Source organism: Equus przewalskii, chromosome 26, assembly GCF_037783145.1.
Source record: "Equus przewalskii isolate Varuska chromosome 26, EquPr2, whole genome shotgun sequence".
NCBI classification, from domain to species: domain Eukaryota; kingdom Metazoa; phylum Chordata; class Mammalia; order Perissodactyla; family Equidae; genus Equus; species Equus przewalskii.
Window position 1 is genome coordinate 25,142,408 of NC_091856.1, and position 25,831 is coordinate 25,168,238.

Genomic DNA, 25,831 nt, shown 5'->3' on the forward strand with positions numbered 1-25,831 from the left:
GTCTCTCTCCTAAGCCCTGAGCTTGTGGGAAAAGCTGAGTCCCACTCATCTGCCTTCCAGGGCTCCTCCCTGAAATGGATGAGTCTGGAACCCTGCCTGGGTGGCCTTGTCCTCTGACGCTGTGCCAGGCTCCTCTGAGGGTCCAAGCCCTCCACCACTGAGTCAGTTTCTTGGGTTCTACGTTCCTTCCAGGCTGTGCTGAGGCCCTCTCTGTTTTGCTGCAGCTGATTTGGTTGAAACGAACAGAGGCCTGCTCAGACCAGCTTACCGAGGGGAAGTTCATGACACCCACACAGGAGGGGCTGAGAACCTCTTGACACCCCAAGATCAAGCAAATCAAGGCCCTCTATGATGCAAATGACAAAAACCCCAAGTCAACCTCAAGTATAAGAAGGAAGAGGAGGAGGGACTGGCTCAGAGCTGACTTCAAGTACAGCTGGATCCAGAGATTCAAACACCTGCACCAGGACTCAGTCTTGCGCCCCCATCTCCTCCTCTCCCTGCTGGCTCCATTCTCAGGCAGCGTCCCCCACAGGGAACAAGATGGCTGCAGCACATCTGGCTCAGTTCCACCCTCCCAGCATCCCAGTGAGCAGAACCTTTCTCTCTTCCCATCAGCTCTAACCAAAGTCACGCCAGGCTCAGGTGTCATTGGGCCAGCTTAGGTCACATGTCCATCTCTGAATCAACCACCGTGGCCAGGGGGAAAGAATCACACTATTGGCTAGGCCTGGGTCCCACACCCACTTCCAGTCAACCCAATCATGTGAACTGAAATTTTAGTAATTTCTGAAGGAAAATAGGTGATCTATGGCAAGAAAAGAGAATGCTATGCAAACACAGATATGTTTGTTCCGTCCGGGAAGCCCAGTATTACTGGCCTCACAGGAAGCAGAGCTGGGGAGCTGGTGGGGGCTGAGGTGGCCCTGCAGGGCTGTGGGTCCTTGTTCCTCCCTTGCATCTCCCCTCTCCTGTCTGTGCTAAGTCCCCCTTTGATGAGACGGAGATCCAGGCCGACCCAGGGCTAGGTGGCATGGGCTCATGGAGTCAGTGCACCTGAGCTTGAATCTTGGCTCTGAGCTTCTTAGCGGAGGGACATGGGACATTTTACCTCATCTGTCTGGATCTCAGTATCCTCCCCTGAGAAGTGGGGGCCAATGGCATGGCCAGCCTCCTGGGTGGCAACTGCCAGAGCTTCATGAGATAAGGCACTAAGAATACTGAGCACAAGCCGCTGTGGAAAACAGTCTGGCAGCTCCTCAAAAAGTTAAACATAGAATTAGCATATGACCCAGAATTCCACTCTAGGGTCACACCCAGAAGAACTGAAAGCAGGGACCAATGTCTGCACTCCAACATTCAAAGCAGCATTATTCACAATAGTTAACAAGTGGAAACAACACAATCTCCACCAACGGATGAATAGATAGACAAAATGTGGTCCAACCATACAATGGAATATTATTCAGCCTTAATTAAAAAGGAATGGAATTCTGACATGTGACAACATGGATGATCCTTGGGAACACTATAGTGAGCGAAATAAGCCAGACTCAAAAGGACAAATATCGTGTGATGCCACTTATATGAGGTACCTAGAACAGGCAAATTCATAGAGACGGGAAGCAGAAGAGAGGTTACCAGGAGCAGAGGCCGGGGGAAATGGGGAGTTACCGTTGAAAGGGTACAGAGTTTCTATCTGAGATGATGAGAAAGTTCTGGAAGTGGATAATGGTGATCGTTGCACAACAGTACGAGTGTACTTAATACCACTGAACTGTACACTTAAAAATGTTTAAAATAGTAAATTTAAAAAATTTTTTAAGTAAAAAAAAATATGATCTTAACAAAAAGAAAATTTAGCACAGAGCCTGGCACACAGTGGACACTCAGTAAGCTGTTGTTCTCATCCGCATTCATAGCCTTTACTCACATTTTTTTAGCGTTTGCTCCCACTGCTGGGTTGACCAACTGTGTCCGTTTCCTGGGATGCAGGAGTTTCAGTGCTAAAATCAGGAAAGTTCTGGGCAAGCTGCAACAGGTGGTCACCTGGCCTGCTGCAAATTCTCTCTTCTCTTCGTTTCCCAGTTCCAAAACTCAGAGGGGAAGATCGGTTTGGTCCTGTTCGTCCTTTTAAGCCAAGCTGCCCAGGTCACTAACAGAAGGTGTCCTTGGAGCCAGGGTTCACCCTTTGTGGGGGGCCTGGGGTCACCAGGGTGGGAGTTCCCTTTGAAGAGTCTGTGGCTGAGGCAGGTACCAGAATGGCTCCAGGTTAAGACCCAGGCCAGGTTGGCAGCCACTGACCTGGGCCAACCTGACCGGCAGACATCAGCCTCAGAAGCCTGCATTTTTTTTAATTTAACTTTTTTGAGGAAGCTTAGCCCTCAGCTAACATCTGCCACCAATCCTCCTCTTTTTGCTGAGGAAGACTGGCCCTGACCTAACATCTATGCCCATCTTCCTCTATTTTATATGTGGGACACCTGCCGCAGCATGCCGCCGCATGGCTTGATAAGTGGTGTATAGGTCCATGCTTGGGATTTGAACCGGCGAACCCTGGGCCACCAAAGTGGAACAGGCAAACTTAACCACTGTGCCACCAGGCTGCCCCTACAATCCTGCACTTTGAAAGCAGACTCCACTCTCGCCTACCCCTAGGCCATCCTCCAACCTCGTTGCTGGACTTTGCCCCCACACTCTCTCTCACTCTGAAACCACAGCCTTGCCCAGGAAGAACTCAGAGGCCCCGCCACCCTGAGCTCAGGAGTGGCAGCTGCTATGGTGCCACAGGGTCCCTTCCCCTGGCCTCCGGGCTCACCTCAGCCTCTGGCCTCCGTTGGTCGGCGTTAGTCACTACGGTGACCACAGGGCCTCCTGGGTGCTGGATGCTTAACATCATTTCATGGAAACCTCACACCAGTCCTGGAAGGACGTTCACAGGTGAGAAACTGAGACCCAGAGCTGCAGGTTCACTTGCCCGGGTTCATCCAGCTGGTCTGTGGCTGAGCCAGATTTGAACCTGGTCGGTGTGACTCCAGAGCATGTGTTTTTCCTGACTTTCTGCCCCCCAAAGTCACTCCCTATCCGGAATTCAACCTTTGGGATCCCAGGCATCAGGGACAGGGCCTCGACTCCCCCCACACCCCTACCTCAACCACGACCACTGGGAGTGGGTATTTCTACAGTCTCCGCTCACTGGTCCCCATCTCCCTCCTGTGAAGGGAGATGTGGGCTGGGTGGTCTCAGAGCCTTCTTGCAGGGGTGGGAGGGTGAGAGGGGCAGAGCTGCAGGAGTCAAGGGAGGGACGGAGATGCTCAAGGGAGTTCTAGATCCGCGTGGCCTTCCTGCCGCCTGCTGACCGGTGTGAAAGAGCTTTCCCAGCATCCTCCCAGAATCCTCCCAAGGCCCAGTGAGGTGGGCACCGTTATTACTCTCTGCATTTCTGCAGATGAGGAAATGGAGGCTTAGAGAAGGTGGTCAGACGGCTGCAGACCACACACGTAGTATGAGGTGAAACCAACGTGAACTCAGACATCCCTCTCCAAAGCCCAGCCCTGCCCCCACCCTCGGACCCTTTGCTCCCCGCTCCCACTTCCTTGCCCCCCACCCCGTCACCCTCTGCAACCGCAGTTCTCCATTCCTTAATGTTAGATAGGAGCCAAGTCTCTCCTTGGCCACTCAGGCCAGCCCATCCCTTCCTACTCCCACCAGGGGGAGTCCGAGCTCCTTGCAAAGATCTCAGGAGGAGAAAAGGGAAAGGTCTGGAATCGGAAGCCCAGGCAGCTGGAAAGGTGGTGCGTGCAAGGCGCATGGGCTGCAAGTGGGGCGGGGCAGGCGCCTGGCACCTGGGACAAGGCCACCTGGCTTGAAGTCCCAGCCCTGCCACTGCCTTGCAAAGTCCCTCCCCTCTGCAGGCCTCCGTTTCCTTGTCTCAAATGGGAGGTGGGGTCCAGGAGAGCAGGGCTTCCCATCTTCTGATGTGCATGGGAGTCACCTGGGAGCCTTTTGAAGGCAGATCCTGGTTCAGTGGATCTGAGATGGGGCCTGGGAAGCTGCATTTCTAATAAACTCCCAGGTGGTACTCATGCTGCTGGGTCTTGAATTTATCTAAGAGACCTACCAGCTCTGACAACAGTTTGTTTTTTTGAGTCGAGCAGGGAAGACGCGCTGGGGTTCCAAACCCTTCAGCACAAGTGGCTGTTCATGTGTTCATTCACTCACTCCTGCATTCGTTCAACAAGCATTTTCTGGGCCTCTCTCTGTGCCAGGTCCCTGCCTGGTGCAGGGGATATAGAGATGGACAAGAGCCAGTCCTGCATTTGAGAAACTCATGGTCACAGAACCAGAGAGACAGCCCCACCTGCCCAGTGCTGGGGGAGAAGGAAGCCTGGGGTGGGGAGGTTGTGGGAACACTAGAGAGGCCCCTGGCCAGACACAGGAGAGTCAAGGAAGGCGTCCCAGGGGAGAAGACTCCTTGCCTACTCTAATGAATGAGCAAGGAGCACCAGGCAAAGGCGAGGGAGGGAGAGGGCAAAGGTGTTCCAGGCAGATGAGATGGCATGTGCAAAGGCCCGGAGAAGGGAGCCAGGCTTATTGATTGTGAGGTGAGAGGGGCCACACACAGACACACAAGGTGAACACACAAGTGCACACACACACTCCCCTCAGAGGTGCAGATGTGGGTAAGAGGCAAAATCCTAAATGACGAGAGAATTTTTATTCAGGGAACCTCCATGAACTCCAGTTGAGTGGGTTGTTGTGGAATGGTTTCCATGGCAACTCTCTGCTTTCCTCCCCAAAGACTCTGCAAGGACGGCTTCCCAGGCTCCTTCAACGCCAGGGCCAAGTCTCCCCTAGCTGCCAATTCCCAGAGTCCACCCTCCACCCCCACTCTGGGCCCCCCAGGCTGGGAGAACCCAACCCCAGGGAGTGTCCTCTCACACACAGGCCCATACCTACCCCACCCTGTCTGCTCCAGACCCTGCCTGCTCTTCCCCACCCTTGGCCCCATGCTGTCCCCCAAAAACTTTGGGAGGAAGTTCTGGTTCCCTCCTTTGGAGGTGACTGAAGCTCAGAGAGAGGCAGACAACTACCCAGTTTGGATTCTTTCCCCCTGGGGCTGGGGTGGGGAGGGAGGGTGCTGTCTATGAAAGGTCAAGGTCCTAGATTCTCCTTGCCTGGCCTCCACCCCAATGCCAGAGCATTCATTCATTCAGCCCTTCCATTCATATCTACTGAGCATCAACTGTGCATCCGGCCCCATGCCAGTCCTCAGGGACACAGACCCGGGCCCAGGAGCTCATAATCTAGTAGGGAGACAGATGTTGAGCAAAAAAGCAAATGAACACATCAAGGCCCTTAGGGTGTCCATGGGTGTATGGGCTCTCCCACTTCTGGATCCACTGAGGAGGACGAAGAGGGTTGGGAGTCTTGAGGGAGAAGATCTGAGAACACAAGTCTAGGAGGTTTTAGGAGGAACCTAAAACCCCATTGCTATGGACTGAATGCTTGTGTCCCTTTGTGAGGACAGTCAAGCAGCCCCTATAGAGAGATCTCCATGGCACTAAACTGAGCCCTCCTCAACTTGAAGATTTTACTAATTGTTTATTTGCTTGTTCTATCTGTTCCTGAAAGAGGGATTATGGTGGGAGTAAGTCATCTTGGAAACAAATCCTACAGCCCCAGCCTGGCTGACACTTGATTGCAAACTCATGAGAGACCCCAAGCCAGAATCCTCCAGCCTAAGTTGCTCCTAGATTCCTGACCCACAGAAACTGCAGAATAAAAAATGTTTTTTGTTGTTCGAAGCCACAAAATTTTGGAGTAATTTGTTATGCAGCAATAGCTATCTATTGTTCAAAAACATAAAGAAGAGTAAAGATATTTAAAAAATGATGAAAGCCAGATTTCTCACCATTGGAGGAAGGAATTTCAAATATGGAAAGGGAGAAAATTAGAATGAACCATGTGGTTGGATAGAAATTAGAGTTCACGATTGTCAATATCTATAAATACACAGATGTAGAAATAAACACAGACGCAAATGTGTGTGAATGTTTGTAAATATACACATGTATAAACATATGTATTCCCATCTCTGTCCACTGAGAAGTCCTCAGAGTAGTGACATTCCAAGAGCTGTGGGCATACCTAGGGCCAGATCTTGGTTTCTAAATATCATTCTCCGAGGCTTCTTAGGGAAATGACTGATTCCAAGGCAGGGAAAGTATAAGATGAATCTGAAACGTCATGTTGTGCCAAAAAGTAAGGAAGTGTGCAAAGAACAAGGGAACAAATCAAAAGAAGTGCCCACTGGCCAAGTCTAGAGAAATCTGGGCATCATAATGAATATTGATTGTAATACACTGATATTGGTTCTATGGCTATATTGATATAACCCACTGAATGCAACAGGAATCCACAAGTCTATGTTGACATAAATAAACAAATGAATAAATGGAAAGTTTGATAAAGAGTTGGATATTTACATATTTCAAAGTAATTCCCCCACAAAATACTCGTTAATTACAAATGGGAAAAGAGTAATTTTACAGTGGGGAAACCTAGCAGACATCATTTTAGTTAGGCTATCAGAAATGAGACAAGCAAAAAATCCTGAGGCACATAATAGGATGCCATAAAAAGAATGCAGTGTCACTCCTGTGATGGTCCTGTAGATATCTGAAGTTCTCACCAATCTTTTATCTGCTTGTGCTGTCAATTACTGAAAGAGGGATTGTGGGCTGTCTCTTTCTCCTTTTAGTTCTCTTGAGTTTTCCTTTATACATCTTGAGGCTATGTTATCAGTTGCATGGAGATTTAGAATTGTATCTGCTTGATAAACTGAAGGTTTTCTTCACTGTGAATATCTCTCTTTATCTTTAGCATTGCTTTTTCCATTAAACTCTACTCTTGCTGATATTAATGTAACTACACCAGTTTACTTTGGGTTAGTATTTGCGAGGTATAACTTTTTCCGTTCTTCTACTCTCTTCAGTTCTGTATCCTTACATGGGACATGTCTCTCTTGTAAGCAGCATATGATTGGGCTTATTCATTTTTTTATCCAATGTGTTAATGTTTGTCTTTCAATTAGAGTATTTAATCTGCTCACATTTAATATAATTGCCGTATATTTGGCTGTAGCTCTCCCATTTTATTGTTTTCGGTTTCCCCCACTTATCCTCTGGTACTTTTCTCTCATTTCTTGCTTTCTCTTGCCAGCCTGAAATTACATACCAAGCGAAAAATAATCTTCGAAAATGAAAGTTACACAGAGATATTTCAGACAAATAAAAACTAATAATTCATCAACAGCTCACCCTCATCAAACAAAGTAGTAAAAGATGATTTTCAGACACAGAAAACAGATCCCAGATGGAAAATTGGAGAAGTAGGAAGAAATGAAGGCCAATGGAGAGAGAAAATATGTAGTTAATCTAAACAAATATTGTCTGTATAAAACAATAATAAAATTCTCTTGTGGCATTTGAAATACATGAAGAATTAAAATGCCAGATGGTAGCAGATGACAAAAGCATATAGAGGGGATAAATGGAGTTTTAAGTAGCCTAATGTTCCTGCATTTTCCCACAAGTGGTAAGGGTAGTAATTTATATTAAATTTTAATAACTTAAGGATACATATTATAATCTCTAGGGTAAGTATTAAAAGAATATAAAACTAACACGCTAGTAAAGAGATAACATGGATTAATAAAAAATACCAGATCAATCCAGAGTAAGGTGAGAAAGGAGAAAAAAATAAATACATTTTTGAACTGAAAAAAAAAAAACAGTAAAACGTAAAAGAAATTTCAAAGGTAATAAAAAGCTTCTTAAATTGGGTGGTGAGCACACAGTGTTCACTTTGACCTGATTCATATACTTTAAACATATTAAATATTCTTTTCACTCTACTCCATAGTTAATAAAAACATATTTAGAAACCAAAGCAAAGGGTGGATCACGAGGCACATATAATATGACCTTATTGGCATAGATATGTATATATACATGAAATAAGAAAGAAAAAGAAACAAAACAGGTGGGACAAATAGAAACATATGCATATATTTTTTCTGTAGAAAAAAAAAATTTGGAAGCCTTTTGCCAAAATGCAGTCAGCGGTTGTCTGTGGGGGTGGGGAACGGAATGCTGGAGGAAACCGTCTATTTCTGCCTACATATAGTCTACGGAGTTTGCATATTTTTTTCCGTAAGCATGTAGTACTTAAAGAATTACAAACAAGCCGCAAATATATTTCCACTTTGAAAAAATAAATTTTAAAAATGTGATGGGAATAGGACCTGGCGCGCGTGGCAGATGAAAAGGCGCCTTATGACGCGGGTTGCTTCCCTCCGCCCCGCGCTTAGCGCTCAAGTTGAGAGGCCGACCTCCTGCTGTCGTGACCCGCCTCTCCCACGCGGTGGAGCTGCGGGGCAGGCCCAGCCGCTCCTGGCAGGGGTGGCGGGGTGGCGGGGTGACGGGGTGGCGGGGTGGCGGGGTGGCGGGGTGGGAGGGCGTGGGTGCTGTCGCGGTGGGGATGGGGCGGCGCATCTTCAGGAACAGATTTATTTCTTCAGCGTCCAGCCGACAGCCTTACCAGGTGGCATCCGAGCGCGCGCACGCAACAAGTCAATCGCCCCGGGAAGGTGGCTCCGGAGCATTTCAGCACCAGCTGCCAGGGCCATTATGCGCGCGGTGGTGCCGCCCAACCCACGTTGCCACGCTGAGTTAAGTGCCCTCTTGTCTCCCAGTGATAAGATTGGATTCCAGGGCATGGCTGCGGGGCCCTCCTGGGGCTTGTTAAATCATCGTGGGGGCCTGTCTCCAGAGGTAGTGGGTTCTAGGTGCCTGGAGGAGTGCAAACCACGTTGACCCACTTCACTTGTCAAGGGAGCTACAATAGGGTGGAGGGGGATCTTGCTTTGGATGAGAAGACCCTGGGTCCCTCTGGGCTGAGAGTGGGTATTTCTGATCTGTCTCTGAATTCTCCCACATGTGAATCTGAGCAAGTCACTCTGCTTAAGACACTCCATAGCTCCCCATGGAGAAGGTCCGAGTTCCTAAGCCTGATTAGTGAGGTTCTTTACCACCATCACACCCTCCAACCCACCCCCACCTCAGGGTATCCCATATTCCATCACACTAAATCCTTTCATTCCCTCCCACCTGTCATGCTTTCTCTCACCTCTGAGCCCACGTTGTTCCCATTCACTCAAACACTTTTCCACTTCTTTTTTTCTTGGCTAACTCTGACTCATCCTTCAAACCTATAGTTTGAATGTTGCCTCCTCCTGGAAGCCCCTTTGACCCCTAAGGGCCCCCGCAGGCTTCCCTGTTCTAATACCACACCTGACTTGAATTGTATGTTTATTGTTTGCCTCCCCGTTGGCTGGTGGGCCCCATGAAGTCAGGGTCCTGCTTGCCTGGGTCATCACTGCTCCCCGGGCAGGATCGTGGGGTACCTAGCGGGTGCTCCATAAATCACTGTTCTGTGAATCGGTGTTTGTGTGCATGCATCGTGTGGTGGGGGCCCCTTCCTTTGGGGGTGCCTGAGGGCTGTGGCAAAGGCGCTTTGTGGGCTATGGGTGGAACAGAGATGGGAGGGACAGGGCGCAGTCACAACGCCTCGTCCGGAGGATCCACTGGGCTCCCCTTGGGCTCCTGCTGCCTGGGCACACCAACAGCAATGGCTGGTAGCTGCCAGGGCCCCTCCCCAGCACACAGTGGGCAGCTGGTCACAGGCTGACCTCAAGCGGCACCAGGACAGAGGTGAATGCAGGGCTCAGCTCTACTCACCCAGGACACTCTGCCTAGCATCCTCCCTACACATGCGGTTGTCTTCCAGACCCTGATGTCCAGCCCACGTGCCCCGCTGATGTTGGACATCTCCTCCTGAATGTCCTCAGCACCCTAAACTCCTCTGAATTCATCATCTTTCTCCAAATGGCTTCTTTTCCTGGTTCCCCATCCCCCAAGCCACCACCCCTTTTCCTCCCTCTCCCACCTACTCACCCATCACCAAAGCCCGGTCTCTAATCAAGGACCGCCCCCCCATCTGCTTTACTGACCTCTCTAGGGTCCTGTGAGACCAACACCCCATCTCCATCCACCCCTCACCCATATTATAGCCAGGCTTATTTTCAGTTCCCCAAACGAGCTGCAACTGCTCTATCCTCCTGGCCTTTGTGCTGAGCCCTCTGTCTGGACATCCCCTTTCTACCTGGTGAATGTGCATACATTCCTCATTTCAGCAAAACTCTCCTTGAACTTAATGTGATACAATTCAACTTTTTCGTCAAATGGAGAGTCTCCTGCTGAGACATCCCTCCCTCCAGGAAGCTGTCCCTGGTCCAGTACCCCTCCTTAGGGCTCCCATGGTCTCCTGGGCTTCCCCCATCTCTGCCCAGGTTGCGCTGTGCTGCCAAACCTGATGGTCAGTGTTGTGTCCCCAGCTCACTCGGCTGCTCAGCATCACCTGACCACTGGTCATGCCCCCCTTGCCAAAATCCCTTCTCTTGGCTCCCGGGTCCCTGCTCTCGAGTTCTCCTCTTCCTGCTCGCTAGCTGCACCTTCTCGGGTCTCTTGACAGGTTCTTTTATCTCCCTGCCCTCTAGTGTTGCCACGCCCCAGAACAGGGCCCCCAGACCTCTTTTCTCCTCCATCTACTCTCTCCTTTGGTGCCAGCATCCAGGAACATGGCTTTAAATGCCATCTGCATGCTGACAACTCCCACGTTTCTATGTCTGGCCTGGACCTGTTCCGTGACTCCAGGCTCCAGGCTGTAACCTGTTCCTCCCCTCTCTGTTTGATGGCTAATGCACACCTCCAACTTAACAGATCAAGCTCTCGGTTCAAACTCCCTTCCTCCAACCTACTCCTCTTCTGTAGCCCCCATTCTTCTGGTTCATGGAGCCAAAATCCTTGGTGTGGTTCTTCATTCCTTTTTGTCACCCCACATCCAGCCATGAGGAAAGCCTGTGGCTACCTTCAAAATACATCGGAGTCCCCCCCCTTCTCCCCACTGCCACCCAACCACTTGGTCCTAGATTTCTAGTTGGGTCAAGTTCGGGGGCCTCCTGACCAGTCTCCCTGCTTCAGTCCTGGTCCCCTGCCGTCTGTTCCCAACCCAGCAGCCAGCCTGTAAGTCAGGTCATACCCTCCTTCCACTCCAGACCTTCCATGAGCCCCCTCCTTACCCGGAGTAACAGCCGAGCCCTTCCCTGCCTATAAGACCCCTAGGAGCTGACGTGCTCTCCCATCACCCCAACGCTGGTCTCCTTGGCTGTTCCCTGAACATCTCCCCCTCAGAGCTTTGCACTGGCTGTTCCCTCTGCCTTTGACATTCTCCCCAATATCTGCACAGCTCCATCCCTCCCTGCTCTCAGATCTCTGCTCACAGAGGTCTCCCCGATGAGTCTGTACACAACTCGACTCCCAGTACTTCTCAGCCCCTTCACTCTGCTTTGTCTTCCTTACCAGGCCTTGTAACCACCTGAGATATCATATTTATTTATGTGTTTATTATCTGTCTCCTCCACTAGAATGTAAATCTGAGAGGGCAGGGATTTGTTCTCTTGTGTTCCCTGTGTATTCTCGGTATCTGGCACATCTGGTGAAGGAGACCCTCTTTCACCAGACAGTGAAGACTAAAAAGCAGGAATGTGATTGTATTCATGACCAACACCCAAGTACTCAAGCCATCATCAGTGCTCATTAAATACTGAATGCGTGAATGGGTAGATGGGTGGATGGTTGGGTGGATGGATGCATGGATGGAGGGGTAGGTGGATGGATGGGTATATGGATGGATGGATGGGTGGATGGATGGGTGGGTAGGTAGATGGATAAATGGGTGGATGATTGGATGGAGAAAAGGATGGATCAAGGTGTTGACTGGGCAGGTGTCGTCCCAGGCCCGATTCTGCAGAGGGAGGCAAGTCTGTCCACCTGGAGACACCTGAGCCCCAGAGTCATTTCAGAGCACCTGAGATTCTGAGGGCCCACATCCTTACCGGCTCCTGTGGGACCTCCCCAGGCCCTAGATGATTTGCAATGAGAAATTGCTCTAATACGCCACCTTGATCCACATTTCAAGTTCTCATGCCATTTGACATAGCATTTCTGCTTCTGAGAATCTCTCCAACAAAAATGCCAGCACCAGTGCACAGAAATAGACATGTGCACTGTGAGGATCACAGCAGCACTGCTTGTATTCACATACAACAGGGACCAGTCTGGATGTCCCTCAGTAGAGGACCACTGGGTGAATGGTGCCACAGCCCACCTTACAGCACTTGGTGGCCAATACAAAAATCAAAGAGGATGGATCCACGTGTTGAGATGGGAAGATTCGGGGTTGACTTGTTAAGTGACAAAAGCATGTCATAAAACAATCATCTAGAATGAGCCATGTGCTCTGTGTGTGTGTCTGTATGTCTGTGTGTCCATGTGCATGTACACTGGAAAGGGGGCTGGACTCACTCATCCACTTCCTAACCATGGTCACCCTGGGGGAACAGAGTGAGAACTGGAAGGGAAAGTCTATATACTTCCTATTGACTATTCTTTTAATAATAAGCTTGTATTCCTATGTAATTGCACACAATTTTAAAGAAATTGTCCCTTTGTAGGTTTCAGCTCTTGATCTGAACACATGTTTTCCTGCTTCTTGGTGGCCGGCCATGCTTTGACGGTAGTTGGGCAGGTGGTGGGTGGGTTGATGGGTTAGGGGCAAGTTCATCACCCAGGGCAGCGGGTGTGGGGTCTGTTACCAACCTCTGACCAAAACAACCCCCAAATCCTCGCCCTGACACTAGGGCTCTTCTACCCAACGTTCAAGCACAATCTCCTGGTTTTCCCAAACACACCTACAGCGGGGGTCGGCGAAACAGCCCCCTGGCCAGATCAGCACGTCACCTGTTTTTGCACGGCCTGTGGGCTAAGAGTGCTTTTTACATTTTTAAATGGTTGGGAAATGATCGAAAGAAGAATTCTATTTCATGATACAAGAAAATCATATGAAATTCAAATTTCAGGGTCAACAAAGCTTTGTTGGAACACAGCCAGGCTCACTCATTTATGTATCGTCCATGACCGCTTCTGAGCTACAACGGCAGATTGAGTGGTTACAACAGAGGCTGGGTGGCTCGCAGAGCCTCGGATATTTACTATCTTTACAGGAAAAGTTTGCTGATCCCTGATATGTAGTATCTTCTGTACCAAGCAAATCAGCTGCCTCTGTGGCCCCACTACCTGGCGTTTGCTTTCTCAGGTCCTTCTGTCCTGCCTGCTCTCTCTCTCTGCCACCTCCCCTTGTCTACCTGCTGGAAAACCTGCCGTCCTAAAAGCTCCTTTCCAACCCTGCCTGTGACAGGAGGGCGTGCTCACTCCGCCCAGCCATCCCTCTGCTGGCCGATGGGTACACCTCCCTACTCGCCCCCCGCCACCCCCGACCTCCTGTCCTGGTGGAGAAGATCCTCTTGGGCAGGGACTCTGATTCATTTCTGTGTCTCCAGCCCTTGGCACCGTCTCTGGCTAAAGTTTGCTGAATTGCATGGACTGCCGTCATTGCCGTGTCGGTAAAACGCTTCCAGGCTTCTCTGTTTTTTCCTGACTCACCACAAAACCTGGAAACTAGCCAAGAAGCATGGGGGAGGAGGGGTGGGTCAAGTGGAGTGCAGAGAGCTGAGCTCATGGGCGGGGGTTCTGGTGATCGCAGGGGCTTCCCCCAGGGTCGAATGGCTCTGTGTGACCACGGAGAAAAAAGCTAGGACCAGTGTGGGGCAGCAACAGGAGGACATAGGATGACTCCTTTGATGGGGAGATCTTACTTGGAGTCAGAGGGAACTGACTGCGAGACAGGGAGTGATTTCCCCATTTTTGGAGGTAAGCAAGCAGAGTTTGGATCAAGGATGCCACGGAGGAGACTCCTGCCCTGTCAGGGGGGTGCACTGGATGACCCTCCAACCGGCGGCTCTCGGAGCCTGGGGTTCTCTTGGGGTGATGACCAGGCACTTGGGTACCACCAAGGCCAGGCTCTGGGGGCTCAGGGAGGAGTCACAGAGCACTATCCCTGCCAGCTGCTGAAGATCTCCCTCATTTCATGCCAGCCCGTGTCCCAGCCCTACTGCCGGAAGGCAGGGCGTGCCAGCATCTCCAGGGCTTCTCGGAACAGGAGGACCCAGCAGCCAGGACATCTCAAGTGGAGCCCCACGTTCATCACAAAATTGATGATTTCAGGGAACTCTGAGGACCCAGACCACCATCCCCGTCCCCTCAGCCCTGGAAATCCCCTAACTCCTGGTGTTCATTTAGGGTTTGCCTTCTTCCCGGAAAGGTCTGAGGTTCTTTAATGATAATTCAGATCACATTTGTGTGGCATGAGGCACCCACAGGACATTGTGGTTGAGAGTCTGGGCCTCGGAATCTGCTGCGTGACCACCGGGGCAAGTTACCGAACCTTCCAACAGCGCCACAGAGGACTCAGATTTCTAATCCGGCCCCAGCAGTGGGTGCGTGGGCCCCAGAATCCAGGCCTTGCTCCTGCCACTTCCTGGCTGTGTGAGATTGTGAGCACTTCCCATCTCTGAGTCCTGGTGTGGTTAGGATTCCCTGAGAGCACGTGGGGACTCACGAGGGCCCCGAAGCACGCACGGAGCTGCTGTTGTAAGAAGGAAACCAGCCTCTCCTCGCCCTGGTGGAGCTGGTGAGAAGGCAGCCTGTACCATGCCCTTGTCCCCCGCCAGCTGGCTCAGAACTTACTAAAAGGTGCCACCCCTCGGTTTCATGGCCTTTGAACAAGACAAGAAAGCAAAGCCGACCCTCTCCTTAAACACAAGAGACGGCAAAGGACAGTTGCTTGGAGCGGCCCAGGATGTAATGTAGGGTTACCTGGGAGCAGACCAAAGGCTGGCCCTGTCCCACCTCTGAGCCTGCTTGCCACCTCCACCCAGACATACTCTTTTCGTTTTGGGTGAGGAGGCACCGCTGGGTGCTACAAGGGGGCCAGCAGGGCCCTCCAGTCGGGAAGACAGAGTCTCAAATCCCAGCTCTGTCACTTCTCAGGGACTCCGTATAGCCTCTTGGGTTTCCACCTGTGAAGTGGGACTCAGAAAACCTATTCTGGAAAGTTGATGTGAGGTGCACGGAGAATACAGGCTCACCGCACGGCGCCCCCAAGTAGAAGACCCCTTGGTCTCCTTCTCCCATTCTGACCCTGGAGTCCCAGCCCTTAACTAGAAGGGAGGACCCGGTCCAACCAGATATGCATTAAGATGCAGGGAGAGATACAGACAGGAGCATTTGCATGCGAGATGGCCAGGTACTCAGTGAGGGCTCCTGGACCGTGTGCTGTTAAATCAAGGCAGGAGACAGTGAGGAACAATTAACAATTACAGCTAACACTTAGCCCTTCCACAAAGATTTCCCTTCTGCTGGGCACTGCTCTGGGTGCTAGGGTACAGCATGCAGCTTGAGTGAGAGCAGGGGCTGGCGGATGATATGCAAATAAATACATAGTATAATCAAATGGTACCCGTAGTGCCAGGAAGAAAGCTCAAGCTGGGGGCAGGGGGGCTAGAGAGTGACGGGAGGGCAGGGGGCACGATATCTTAGAAAGGGGGGCTAGGGAAGGCTTTCAAGGAGGTGGCGTTTGACCAGAGACTTGAACACGGAGAGGCGTGAGGATCCGGGGAATTCATTCCATGGAGAGGAAGCGTTCAGGCCCTGCAGTGAGAGTATGCGGGGCAGTTCAAAGAAAAACGAGAAAAAATGAGGCCAGCGGGGTGGAACGGGAGGGTTTGTGCTGCTGCGGGAAAAGGGCAGTGCTGTGGGCTGGTGGGCTGGGCTGCGTCGGGAGCTTCGGCTCCCAGATCTGGACCCACCAGCCCCACCACTCCTCTGAGCTCCCATCCTGCAGCCAGAAGGGGCCCCCTCGACATCTCCATGTGTCTGTCTGAATTTCCCACCACTAAGCTCGAGATCCCCATCCTCAAACTCTCCCCTCCCGGGCCTCCTACGGCTCTGTAAACCAACTGGTCACTCAGGCCAAAAGGCTCAGAGTCACCCCAGACCGCCCTGGTGGAGTCCCAGCATCTTTTGCCTCAGACCCCAGCCGTGTCTTATCTGGCCTCCCTGAGTCCGCTCTGGCCCCTCCTGGAGCCACTCTGCACACAGCAGCCTTTCTTGTCACTCTCCTGCTTCAATCTGCAGTGGCTCCCACACTCCCCTGGCCCACAAGGCCCTCCATGAAGTGGCCTCTGTGGCCTTTCCCTTCTCTCGGACTATTCTCCTGCCGGTCTGCTCAGCCTCAGTGGCACTGGCCGTCGTTCTGACCCCCTGCTCACCAAGCTCACTCCCACCTCGGGCTTTTTTGGTAGCTCTGCCCACTCCTGGTTGCTCTCCCCAGAGCCTGCCAGTCAGGTCACTGTTCAGATGTCACCCCCTCAGAGGGGTGTCCCCTGACCACCTGACCGCAAGCAGCAGTGCCCTCTCAGGCTCTGCATGTGGCCCGGCTTTTGCTCTCCTACTGGCCCTCCTCTCCGTCCGCCGGTGTGTGCGCCCGCCCCCAGGTAGAATGTAAATGCCACCAGAGCAGGACAGCGTCATCCCAGCCGCCAGCACAGGGCTGGGCACAAAATCAGCGCTTCATACTGTTGCGAAAGGAGCTGAAGAACGAGATGGGCCTTGAATGGCCATCACTGCCTCACAGGGAATGTACAAATGCCGGCCCTTTCTGACCGAGCGATTTCACATCCTTGCTTTTACCCTGGGAGGTCATGAGACAGATATGCACAGAGTATTTGAGATGCATGTCACAGTGTTGCTTGTGGTCGTGAACAACTGGCAACAACCTAGGTGTCTAGGGCAACAGCTCAAATTAGGTACAGCACAGCCGAAGGGTGGAACGTCACACAGCCACTAAACAGGAGACGGGCTGTTTACACTGTCGTGTCACCGGGGGAAGGAAGCAGAGCCCAGTGCTTAAGACAGATTTATGGTGAATGAATTCCTGGAGGCTCAGAGCTCTGGAAGCTCTTAAACACGTCTAATTCATAAAAAGAGGGCGATGGGCGGGGAGGGTGGGAGCTGCCCGGCTAATCCAGCTCTGACCTTGACCTGTGAGAAGCGAGGCTTGGGGAAGGAAGCCCCAGGCCTTGGCTCCCACAGGCAGGCACAGCCACACTGGGGCCCAGGTCCCCCTCCCATCAAGCCCCACCGCCCACTCTCAGCTGGTTCTGGGGGCACAGCCTGGTGAGGGGGGCATCGTGAGCCTCACCGTGAGAGCCTCAAGGCAAGTCCCTTCTTTCCAAGCCGCAGCTTCCTCAACTGTAAAATGGGCCCATCTCTTCCCACCTCCCTTAGCTCGCTTAGAGACGATAACCGTTCGGGTCAGGATGAGCATTACCCTTGACGGAGGGTTTAAGACACAGCCTGCCGAGCCGGCCCCAAGGCTTTGCTGCACCTTATCCCGTCTAATCGGCACAACCACCCTGTGAGGAAGGGCTGTGAGGAACCCCTTCTACCAATGAGACCCCAGGGGTGGAGGGACCAGCTCTGTCACCCAGCCAGGAAGTCGCAGTCTGGGTAGGAACCCAGGTGGTCGACTTCAACCACGTCCTCTTCACTACCACACGCTAGCTGGAAAGAGACCACAGATGCGCAAATGGGCCCCCAGAACCCCCAAGAGCTGGGGGCAGCATTGGACCTGAAATCACCTATGGGCTGGTGGTCCGAGGGCCCGACCCCCCACTCCCTCCCCCGCCTCAGCCTGTGCCAGCCCACCCAACCCGGGCCCCCTGAGTGGGAGAGCCAGGGAGCCTGGTGCCTGCAGCTGCTGGGGAGGGCCTGGCCTCTCTGTAATTAAGGCAGCGGGAGGTTGGGAGCTGGGATCTCTGTCATCCAGGGTTGGAGGGAGGGGTGAAGGGTGACAGAAGTAACTTCCCCGAGCCCGGGCCAACCACGTCAGCAGCCACTGGCTGCTCTGGGAGCAGCTGGGCAGCAGTGGGGGGCTGGGAGGGACCCAGGTGGGTATTTCCCTCCCCGCCACCCCTGGCCTGGGCTTCCTGCCTGCCTCCAGGCTTGTCTCCCTATCTCCCATCTCCCTCCTTTTGATGTCCCTTCTGCCTCAGCACCAGAGCCATGTCTCCAAAAAGCTGGTCACTGAGGCTTGGCTTCCAACGTCCCAGCAGTGCTGTGGGGCAGAAAGCTTTCTCCTGCTGTAAGTGCAGGGCATGAAAGAGAAGACTGGGCAGGGGCCGCCCGCGGGATTCCCAGGCATCCAGTGGAAAGCGGCCCATTCTCTGGAACAAATGCCTTCAGAGGCTGCCTGTCACCCCTGGACCAAGCCTGCCCTCCCAGGCTGTCATCCCAGGTCCTTCTCATTCCACCCCAACCTGAGATCTCCCCTGACGTTCTCCCAGTCACTTCTCGCTCCCTATTGCGTGTTACCTTCCTGCCTCCATGCCTTTGCTTGGGCCATTCCCTCTGGCTGGAATGCCTTACCTTCTCCTGCTCAGCCTGTCCAAATCCTTCTCTCTCTGCCCAGTTCACATGCCTCCTCATCCAGGCAGTCTTCGCTGATTGGTCCAAATGATACATTCCTTCTCCCACAAGCCTAGGGCTCTGTATTCTGGGTCTAATGTAGATTGAATGACAGCATCTTTGTCCTCCCCCTGTCCCCCAGCACCAAGGCTGTGACCTCTCTGGGGTCTAGGCCTGCCCTGGAGGCTACTCATAAGCCTTGGACAAGTCACTTCACCTCTTAAGCTGATTGTCCTAATCTGTAAAATAAGGGAACTGGAGTTTCCAGCAGAGGGATCACCGAGAGTTGCATGGGACAACCTGGACAAAGGCTCAGAACAGAGCCCAGCCCTGGGGGCTGCTTAATGAGTGGTACCCAGTGTTATTATGGCTGTTTCTGTAGAGGCCACTTCTCCCTCTCCCCTGGTGACTTGACAGCCTCCCCACTCCTGTCCTGCCCCAGCGCCTACCCTCTCTTACAGCAGGAGAAAGCTTTCTGCCCTCCCAGGCTGTCATCCCAGGTCCTTCTCATTCCACCCCAACCCGAGATCTCCCCTGACGTTCTCCCAGTCACTTCTCGCTCCCTATTGCGTGTTACCTTCCTGCCTCCATGCTTTTGTCATGGGGCCTGAGGCCATCTTCTGTGAGGCCCTACATGCCTGTCCCCTGCTCCCCTCCTCCATCCCCTCTCTCTGCACCACCTCCCCCTCATCCACTGCTCCAACCACCTGGAACTGTTTTGGGGGCACTGAACACCCCAAGTGACTTCTCATTTCAAGGCTTTTGCACAGGCCACTCCCTGCACCTGGAACACCTTTCCCCCTCGCTCCCTCCTTCTTCTCCTGGCTAACTCCTACTCATCCTTTAGGCTCCAGCTTAGGTGCCCATTCCTCCAGGAAGGCTTCCCTGACCTTCTCCCCCAGCCAGGTGAGGCATCCCTCCTTTATGCTCCTGCAGCCCTTGCCCCACACACTGCATTGCGCTGACCTGTTTACCTGTGCGTCCGGGGAGGCCAGACGCTGCGCCTTGCTCCCTGCTGCAAACCCAGTGCCTGGCACTGTGTCTGGCGCCGAGTAGATGCTCAAAAAAAATTTAGTGACTAACTGAATGGATGGATGAGTCAATTTCTGCATCTCCCACATTGCAGGCAATGTCTGTAGAACAGATTTGAGTGGGAGGTTCCAGCAGGGCCTGGGAGAAGCCCCTGGGGTTTGGGCGCTGGTGGTGAGCACAGCGGATCCCCCATCCCCTCCCACGGGTGGGTCAGCCTCCCCCCTTCCCATAGACCCCAGGGCCCCAGAGCCAGCTTCCAGATGCTAAGCCCCTACTCAGCCTTACCTCTTAGCTTTTCCGTCTGCACAGCCGGCCAGATCCCCACAGCCAGCGTCGCGGCCAGCCAGGCCAATCGTCCCCGGCGTCTTCCTATTTTAGACATCTCGCTGCCTCGGTCCCTTCTAATGTTTCCAGCCAGGCTGCGGGGGGAGGAAAAAGAGGTTACTGCTACTTTAAATGTACTGTATGAAGGCAAGGGCTGGAAAGGGGCCTGCTTGCCGGAATACCCAGTCATCTAGTTGGAAAAGCCGCCAGATGGAATACAAAAGGAGAAACCCAGACGCTCATGGAGACAGCCTCAGTTCATAAATCAGGTGGGGCCAGGGGCTGGGGGCCCGTACGCCATGGAGCCCGACTCTCTCCTGGACCAGGACGACTCCTACGGTAAGACGGGAGCCTGTAAAGTGGCAGAGTTGGGGATCCAGCTGCTGCTCAGGCAGACTTTTCTCTGTTTGCTGCAGGAATCTGAGTTGAATGGGGGAGGCGGTCAGGCAGCTGGGCACTGTCTCGTCTTGGGACCCGTGGGTGGGCATGGGTGCCCAGGGTTACAGGGCACAGGGCTGAAGGGTCCTCAGCAGAGCCTCCTGGCAGCCCCCCCGGCCTCTGGGCATTGCTGGGGTCGGGGAGGAGGAAGAGAGAGTTTCATCTGCTTCTGCTTTGCTCTTGGCCAAGAAGGAAGGGAAGGAAGTTTGCAGCCCCCCTGCCTGCCTGCCTCACGCGCGCGGTCCCCAGGCCTGCCGGGTGCTGTGGGGAATTTAATTAGCGAGATGCTGTAGATAAATACAGATGGACCAGGCAACAGGAACGCACCCTGTAATTAAAGCCAGGGCCCCAGGGGCTGCCACCGGGGAGCTGCCCCTGCCGCAGCCTCCCAGGGAGGCCTGGGCAGACTGTTGGGGAAAAGTTGTTTGGCACAGAGCCCTTGCCAAGAGCCCCGGGGCAGGGATTTGTAAGACTCGGAATGGCTCGGCTGGGGCAGTTTCTGTAGGCTGGGGGCTCCAGGGGTGCAGGTCACTAAGACCCCGACCACACAGCCTGGCCAGGCTGCTGCGCCTTCGGCTAGGATGCCCAGCGCACTCTGGCTGTCTCTGGGCAACGGGCAAAGGAGGGAAGCAGGGTCAGGAGCGTGACTGGGGGACTGAGGCAGGGCGTGGGGGCAGCAGGTTTTAGGGCTCAGTACGGAGAGGGCCATGTTGGCCTTCGAGAGGAGGCCCGGTTCAGGAGCAGCCTCACCCCAGCTTAGATCGGCCTTCGGGGGGGCCAGGTCCCTGCTGAGAAAGCTGAGTTCTTCTCTCCCCTCTGGACCCTGCACCCCACCCCAGCCAGGCCTGGCAGCCGGGCACAGATTCAAGGCCAGATATCCTTCCTCCTGCAGGAGCTCAGCTCTTCCCAGGGAGAAGGGCCCTCTGCCGCTTTTGGAGCTGCGATTCTCAGGGGAGCTTGGCACGGCCCAGTCCATGGACCTGGCCTCCGTGGGCAGTCTCGCTGCCGGTGGATACACGCTGAGCGGCCCCCCATTTGCCAGGCTCTGTGTCAGCAGCCTCACCAGCGGTGCAGGAAGAGCTCAAGCTTCAAGAATAGTTTGTGCTTAGTGAATAGAGGCAGGAAAGAGAGAAAGAGAGGGAGGGAGGGAAGAAGGGAGAGAGAGAAACAGGCTCCCGCCCTGGAAGAGCGCCCAGACTCGAATGGGAGACAGACGAATGATATGAGACCGGATTCAGAGCGATGAGCTCCTTGGGGGAGGCTGGGGGCAGACAGTCTGGGTGTGTGACAGGCCTGCCTGCCTGTGTTCACCTGAAGCTTGGCATGAGGATGCCTGGATGCTCCCCCACGGAGGGCACAGACCCTTGTCTGGGGAGACCAACCCATGGCCAAGCACGGTTCCAAAAGCCCCGGAGCTCCATCGCCCCCCCTAGAACCCAATGGGGTCTCAGGAACCCACAGCCCCGACCTGCTGTCCTCTGGTTTGCTAGTGGCAACCTCTGGGCAGAGCAAGCCTGGGGCCCCTGGACACTGGGGCTGCTTACACTCTATTGTGGGTCCACGCACAAGGGGTCTTCACCTGTTGCTGATCTTCTGGGAGCTGGTGGGGCAGTGAGATGCCCAGGATCCAAGAGGAAGAGGCAAGGGGTCAGACGGGGCCTCGGGAAGGGGTCAGGCAGGAACGGAGGGGAGGAGCCCCAAGTCCAACCGGAAGGGGTCTGGCTTCAGCCTGCTTCAGAGATCCGAAGCTGAAGGGGCCATCCCAGGCCAGGGCAGTGAAGGAAAACTGTGGCCCCAGAGTCACTTCCTCTCTGGGCCCTGGGTCTACATTCCTTCATTTCACAGATACTACTTCCAGGTCCTGCACTAAGTTTTGGGGTTGGAGAGACAAGTCAAACCTTTGTGATGTTCCCAGGCTCGTCTGGGAGAGACATGAGCCCTCCGATGGGGGAGGCCAAGGCAGTGTGGAACCTCTAACCCGACATGCGGAGTCCAGGAAGGCTTCCTGGAGGAGGCGACTCCTCCACTGAAGATAGTCGATGACTCCTTCTTGAAATACTTTCTTCATGTGGCTTCTGGCATAGGCCACTCTCCTGGTTTTCTCCTACCTGTTCTCAGTCTCTTTCTCTGACTTCTTCTCCTTCCCCCCTCCCTCTCCCTGCTGCCCACATGGTCTCTTCATGAAAGTCTGCTGCTTCTGCCACCCTGCATGATCTGACTCTTTCTCTCTCACCCCTCACTCTCTAGGTTCCAGCCATAGTGATCTGACCTTCCTCACACTCTCCCAACTAGGTATCACCCCAGGGCCTTTGCACATGCTGTTTCCTTTGCCTGGAACACTCTTCCTCTTCCTCTTCACTGAACTAACTCCTCCTCCTTCTCCTGATCTCAACTAAAAAGTCACCTCCTCAGAGAAGCCTTCCTAGACCATGTTCCCCCAATCCGTCAAATGAGATCCCACTCTCTTAGTCTCTCTTTTCCTTTACAGGACCTGTTCCTATTTGCACCACACGTTATTGTACGTGTATGTGTTTAACTTCTGTATCCCCCCAATCTCTAAGCTCCCTGACAGCTGTTGTCCCCAGAGCATAGCTCTCTGCCCGGAGTGTAGGACGTGTCCAACAAATACTTGTTGAATGAGTGAGTGAACAAATTCAGTTGGCCCTGGCAAAAAGGGGAGGAAGAGCATTCCAGGCAGAGGGAACAGCAGCTGCAAAGGCACGGGGGCTAGAGAAACTTCAGAGGGTTCTCCGACACTTCCAATGAGGGTGATGCTTTTGGTCAGGGGTTGGCGAGCTGAGCTCCTCAGGGGGCTCAGGAGCCTCAGTGTGGACAGAGCTGGGAGAGACAGAGCTGGGGGTGGGGCTTGGGGCTCCCCTCCCTGCTTCAGGCTGAGCGACATCTCTCTTCCATCTGGTGGATATCCTGAGCCCTGATTCCATTCACCAGGTGCCCATGGGCTGAAAGGAGCTTGGCCACATCCCCAGCCGCTGACACTAATGTTCTGGAGGCCTGAGCCACATTCAGGGCGTCTTAGCAGACAGGGCCGAGCCGAGCCCCATCAGGTGGTCCTGGAGAGACCCCTAAGTGAGGCCAGTGAGGGCTCAGACCACAGTGGGAGGGAGTGGCTTATGCAGGGGCAGTGGTTTCTTTTATGCCACAAGCAGAGGCAGGAAGGCAAGGAGAAGAAGGGAGCTTGGGGACAGTGTACTAACCCCAGCAGAGCCCTTGGTGGATGGGCCTCAGTTTCCCCATGTGTAAACTGGGGCGAGGGTCAGATCAGATCTGACTGATGTCCTGTGGCACGGGCCCCTCAGAGCTGTGTGAAAAGTCCAGCTCAGAGAAGCACCTCCTTCCCATCCTCCCCATGGCTGGGAGGCCTGACAGTGGGCCAGATTAGGGGGCAAGCCTCACTCTGGAGAACATTCTCTCCTGGGGTCCTCACAGGGCTCTGCCATCCCCCGCTTTGCAGATGTCGCCTCCCTTCCATGCGCTGCAGCAGCTCTCAGGGCTCCCCCAACCAGGGTGTGTTTTTCTTGCCTGGTTTCTGGTCTGACTCCCACCTAGGACCATGAGATCCTCAAGGGTAGGGGCTGGGTCTTGTCTGCCACCGTATCCCCAGGATGTTGCACAGCCTGGTCCTGAGAAGGTTCTCAACACACATTCACTGGATGGATGGATGGTAGAATGAATGAATGAATGAATGAATCCAGCTGGATCCTGCCCTTAACTCGCTCCGTGCCCTCAGGCATCTTCCCCCTCTCTGGGCTCCTGTTTTCTTAGCTGTCAGTTGAGGGTGCTGCACTCCATGGCCCAGAATGTTCCAGCTCCGACCATCTGAGATTCTGAATCCGACTCAGCACTTGGCACCCTCTTCCCTCCCTGTGGCCTCCCTCCCGGCTCCCTTTGCCATCGGGTGGCCTGGACCAAGTCCGCGCTCCTGCTCAGCATCAGCTTCTTGGTCTGACAAATGGGCAGACTCAGCCCAGCCCTGCCTGCTTCCCTGGATGTCCCCAGAGGAGGGATGAGGTAAACCCTCGTGAGGCTGGCCACCTGCTGGGGGGAGCCTGTGATTCATCGAGGAGAGAGTGGGGCTCAGACAGACAGCTGGGATAAAGCCTGCTCCAGAAGGGGCTGGTTGCTTTGAAAATCCTGGGGGCGGAACAGACAGCTCGGAAGTTTCAGCTTCTTCCCAATGATAATCAGCAAGGACACCTGCCTCAGTTGGGGGCGGGGGGAGCGGCGTAGTAGAGGGGCAGGTGGAGGTGATGTTGTCACCTTCCAAGCTCTCCAGGTGTACTGAGCAGTCCGCCAGGTGACACTCCATACAAGGTCCTTTATGCACGTTGTCATCTTGAATCTTCACAACAAACCTGGTGGGTTGCTGTTAGCTCCATTTTCCAGATAGGGAAACTGAGGCTCAGGGAATTAAGTGACAGTGAAGACCACATCAGTGAGGTCAGTGATTTGAACCTGGGTGGCTCCAGCGACACAGCCCTGGGTCTTTATTTTGCTGCAGCCTCTGAGAGCCGCCACTGTGCCAAAGCTGCCACCAGGAGGCCCATCCATTTGTCCCTGGAAACTCTGCCTCCTCGGAGGGTTTGTCGGAGCAGTTCAGGGGATGAGCAAGACGTGGCAGGAGCCACGGCCACAGGCAATGTCAGCTCAGTTGGGGGCAGAAGCAGCTGCAATGGGATGGGATTCATCTAAGGAGAGGGCTATTTTGGGCTTGGGGGCTGTCAGGGGGCCTGATGTCACCACTCCCTGGCCCTTCCCGCGAGAGGGGAAAGCTGAAGATGTCATCAAGCAGGTTGGCCTCAGCTAGTAACAAATGGAAAATAATCATAAAATTATTATGATTATTTGATTGATTGAGTGATTGATATTATGATTATTATGATCCCAGTCACGTGCCTCACATTCATCATCACACCTCCGCTTTCCACCAACCTGTGAGCTTGGTGTTAGCATTCTCATGTTAGAGATAAGGAAACAGTTCAGAGAGGCTGAGTGACTCACTCAAAGTCACACAACTAGTGAATGGCCAAGCTGAGAGTCATGTAGGCTCGTTCTACCCTGGAGTCCATGCTCTGAACCAGTGCCCACTAGGCCCTTCTCTGAGGCCTTGTCTGTGTGGACGGAGCACTGGGAGATGGGTGCTGTTCAAGCCTGCCCTGCAACTCTGGGATGAGAGCCTGGGGCCTCCTCCTGGCTCTGCCACTTAGCTAACTCAACAGGTCCTGGGCAGAGAGCTGCACCCTCAGCAAGCCTCAGTTTCCCCATCTGTGAAATTGAGATAATGATGCCCAACTGGGGTGGGGAAGGGATGCCAAATCCAGAGTCCTTCCATCTTGCTCTAGGGCTCTGCCCTGCACCAGCTGGCTGGGCCTCAGGGGATGGAAGACACAGGAGAAGCCACACTCCCACCTGAGGTCCTTTCACAGGTGAAGAACTGAGGCCAGAGAGGCAGAGCGGGGTGCTGAGCTCTG

The 25,831-nt window shown here is 53.5% G+C and overlaps 1 protein-coding gene and 1 long non-coding RNA gene across 15 annotated transcripts in view; one reads left to right on the forward strand and one right to left on the reverse strand.

The window, feature by feature from the left end:
- Nucleotides 1-6,459: 6,459 nt before the first annotated feature.
- The window catches only part of LOC103555446 (uncharacterized), a 39,231-nt gene continuing 19,859 nt past the window's right edge, over nucleotides 6,460-25,831 (reverse strand). For all 3 annotated transcript variants that reach the window (XR_546004.2, XR_011533535.1, XR_011533534.1), the window contains 2 exons: nucleotides 19,866-19,999; nucleotides 6,460-7,225 (listed from right to left, as the gene is read on the reverse strand). This is a non-coding gene — a long non-coding RNA (uncharacterized lncRNA). The remainder of the gene's footprint in view (nucleotides 7,226-19,865; nucleotides 20,000-25,831) is intronic.
- The window catches only part of DAB2IP (DAB2 interacting protein), a 194,427-nt gene continuing 188,587 nt past the window's right edge, over nucleotides 19,992-25,831 (forward strand). For 6 of the 12 annotated variants that reach the window (XM_070596169.1, XM_008527024.2, XM_070596150.1 and 3 more), the window contains exon 1: nucleotides 19,995-20,243. Coding sequence is in view for 6 of the 12 variants with exons in the window: in XM_008527024.2 (XP_008525246.1) it covers nucleotides 20,146-20,243 (98 nt within the window). In the remaining 6 variants the exon portion in view is untranslated. Of the gene's footprint in view, nucleotides 20,244-25,831 lie in introns of all 12 variants that reach the window. The other 6 variants (XM_070596163.1, XM_070596144.1, XM_070596177.1 and 3 more) reach the window with 6 other exon arrangements.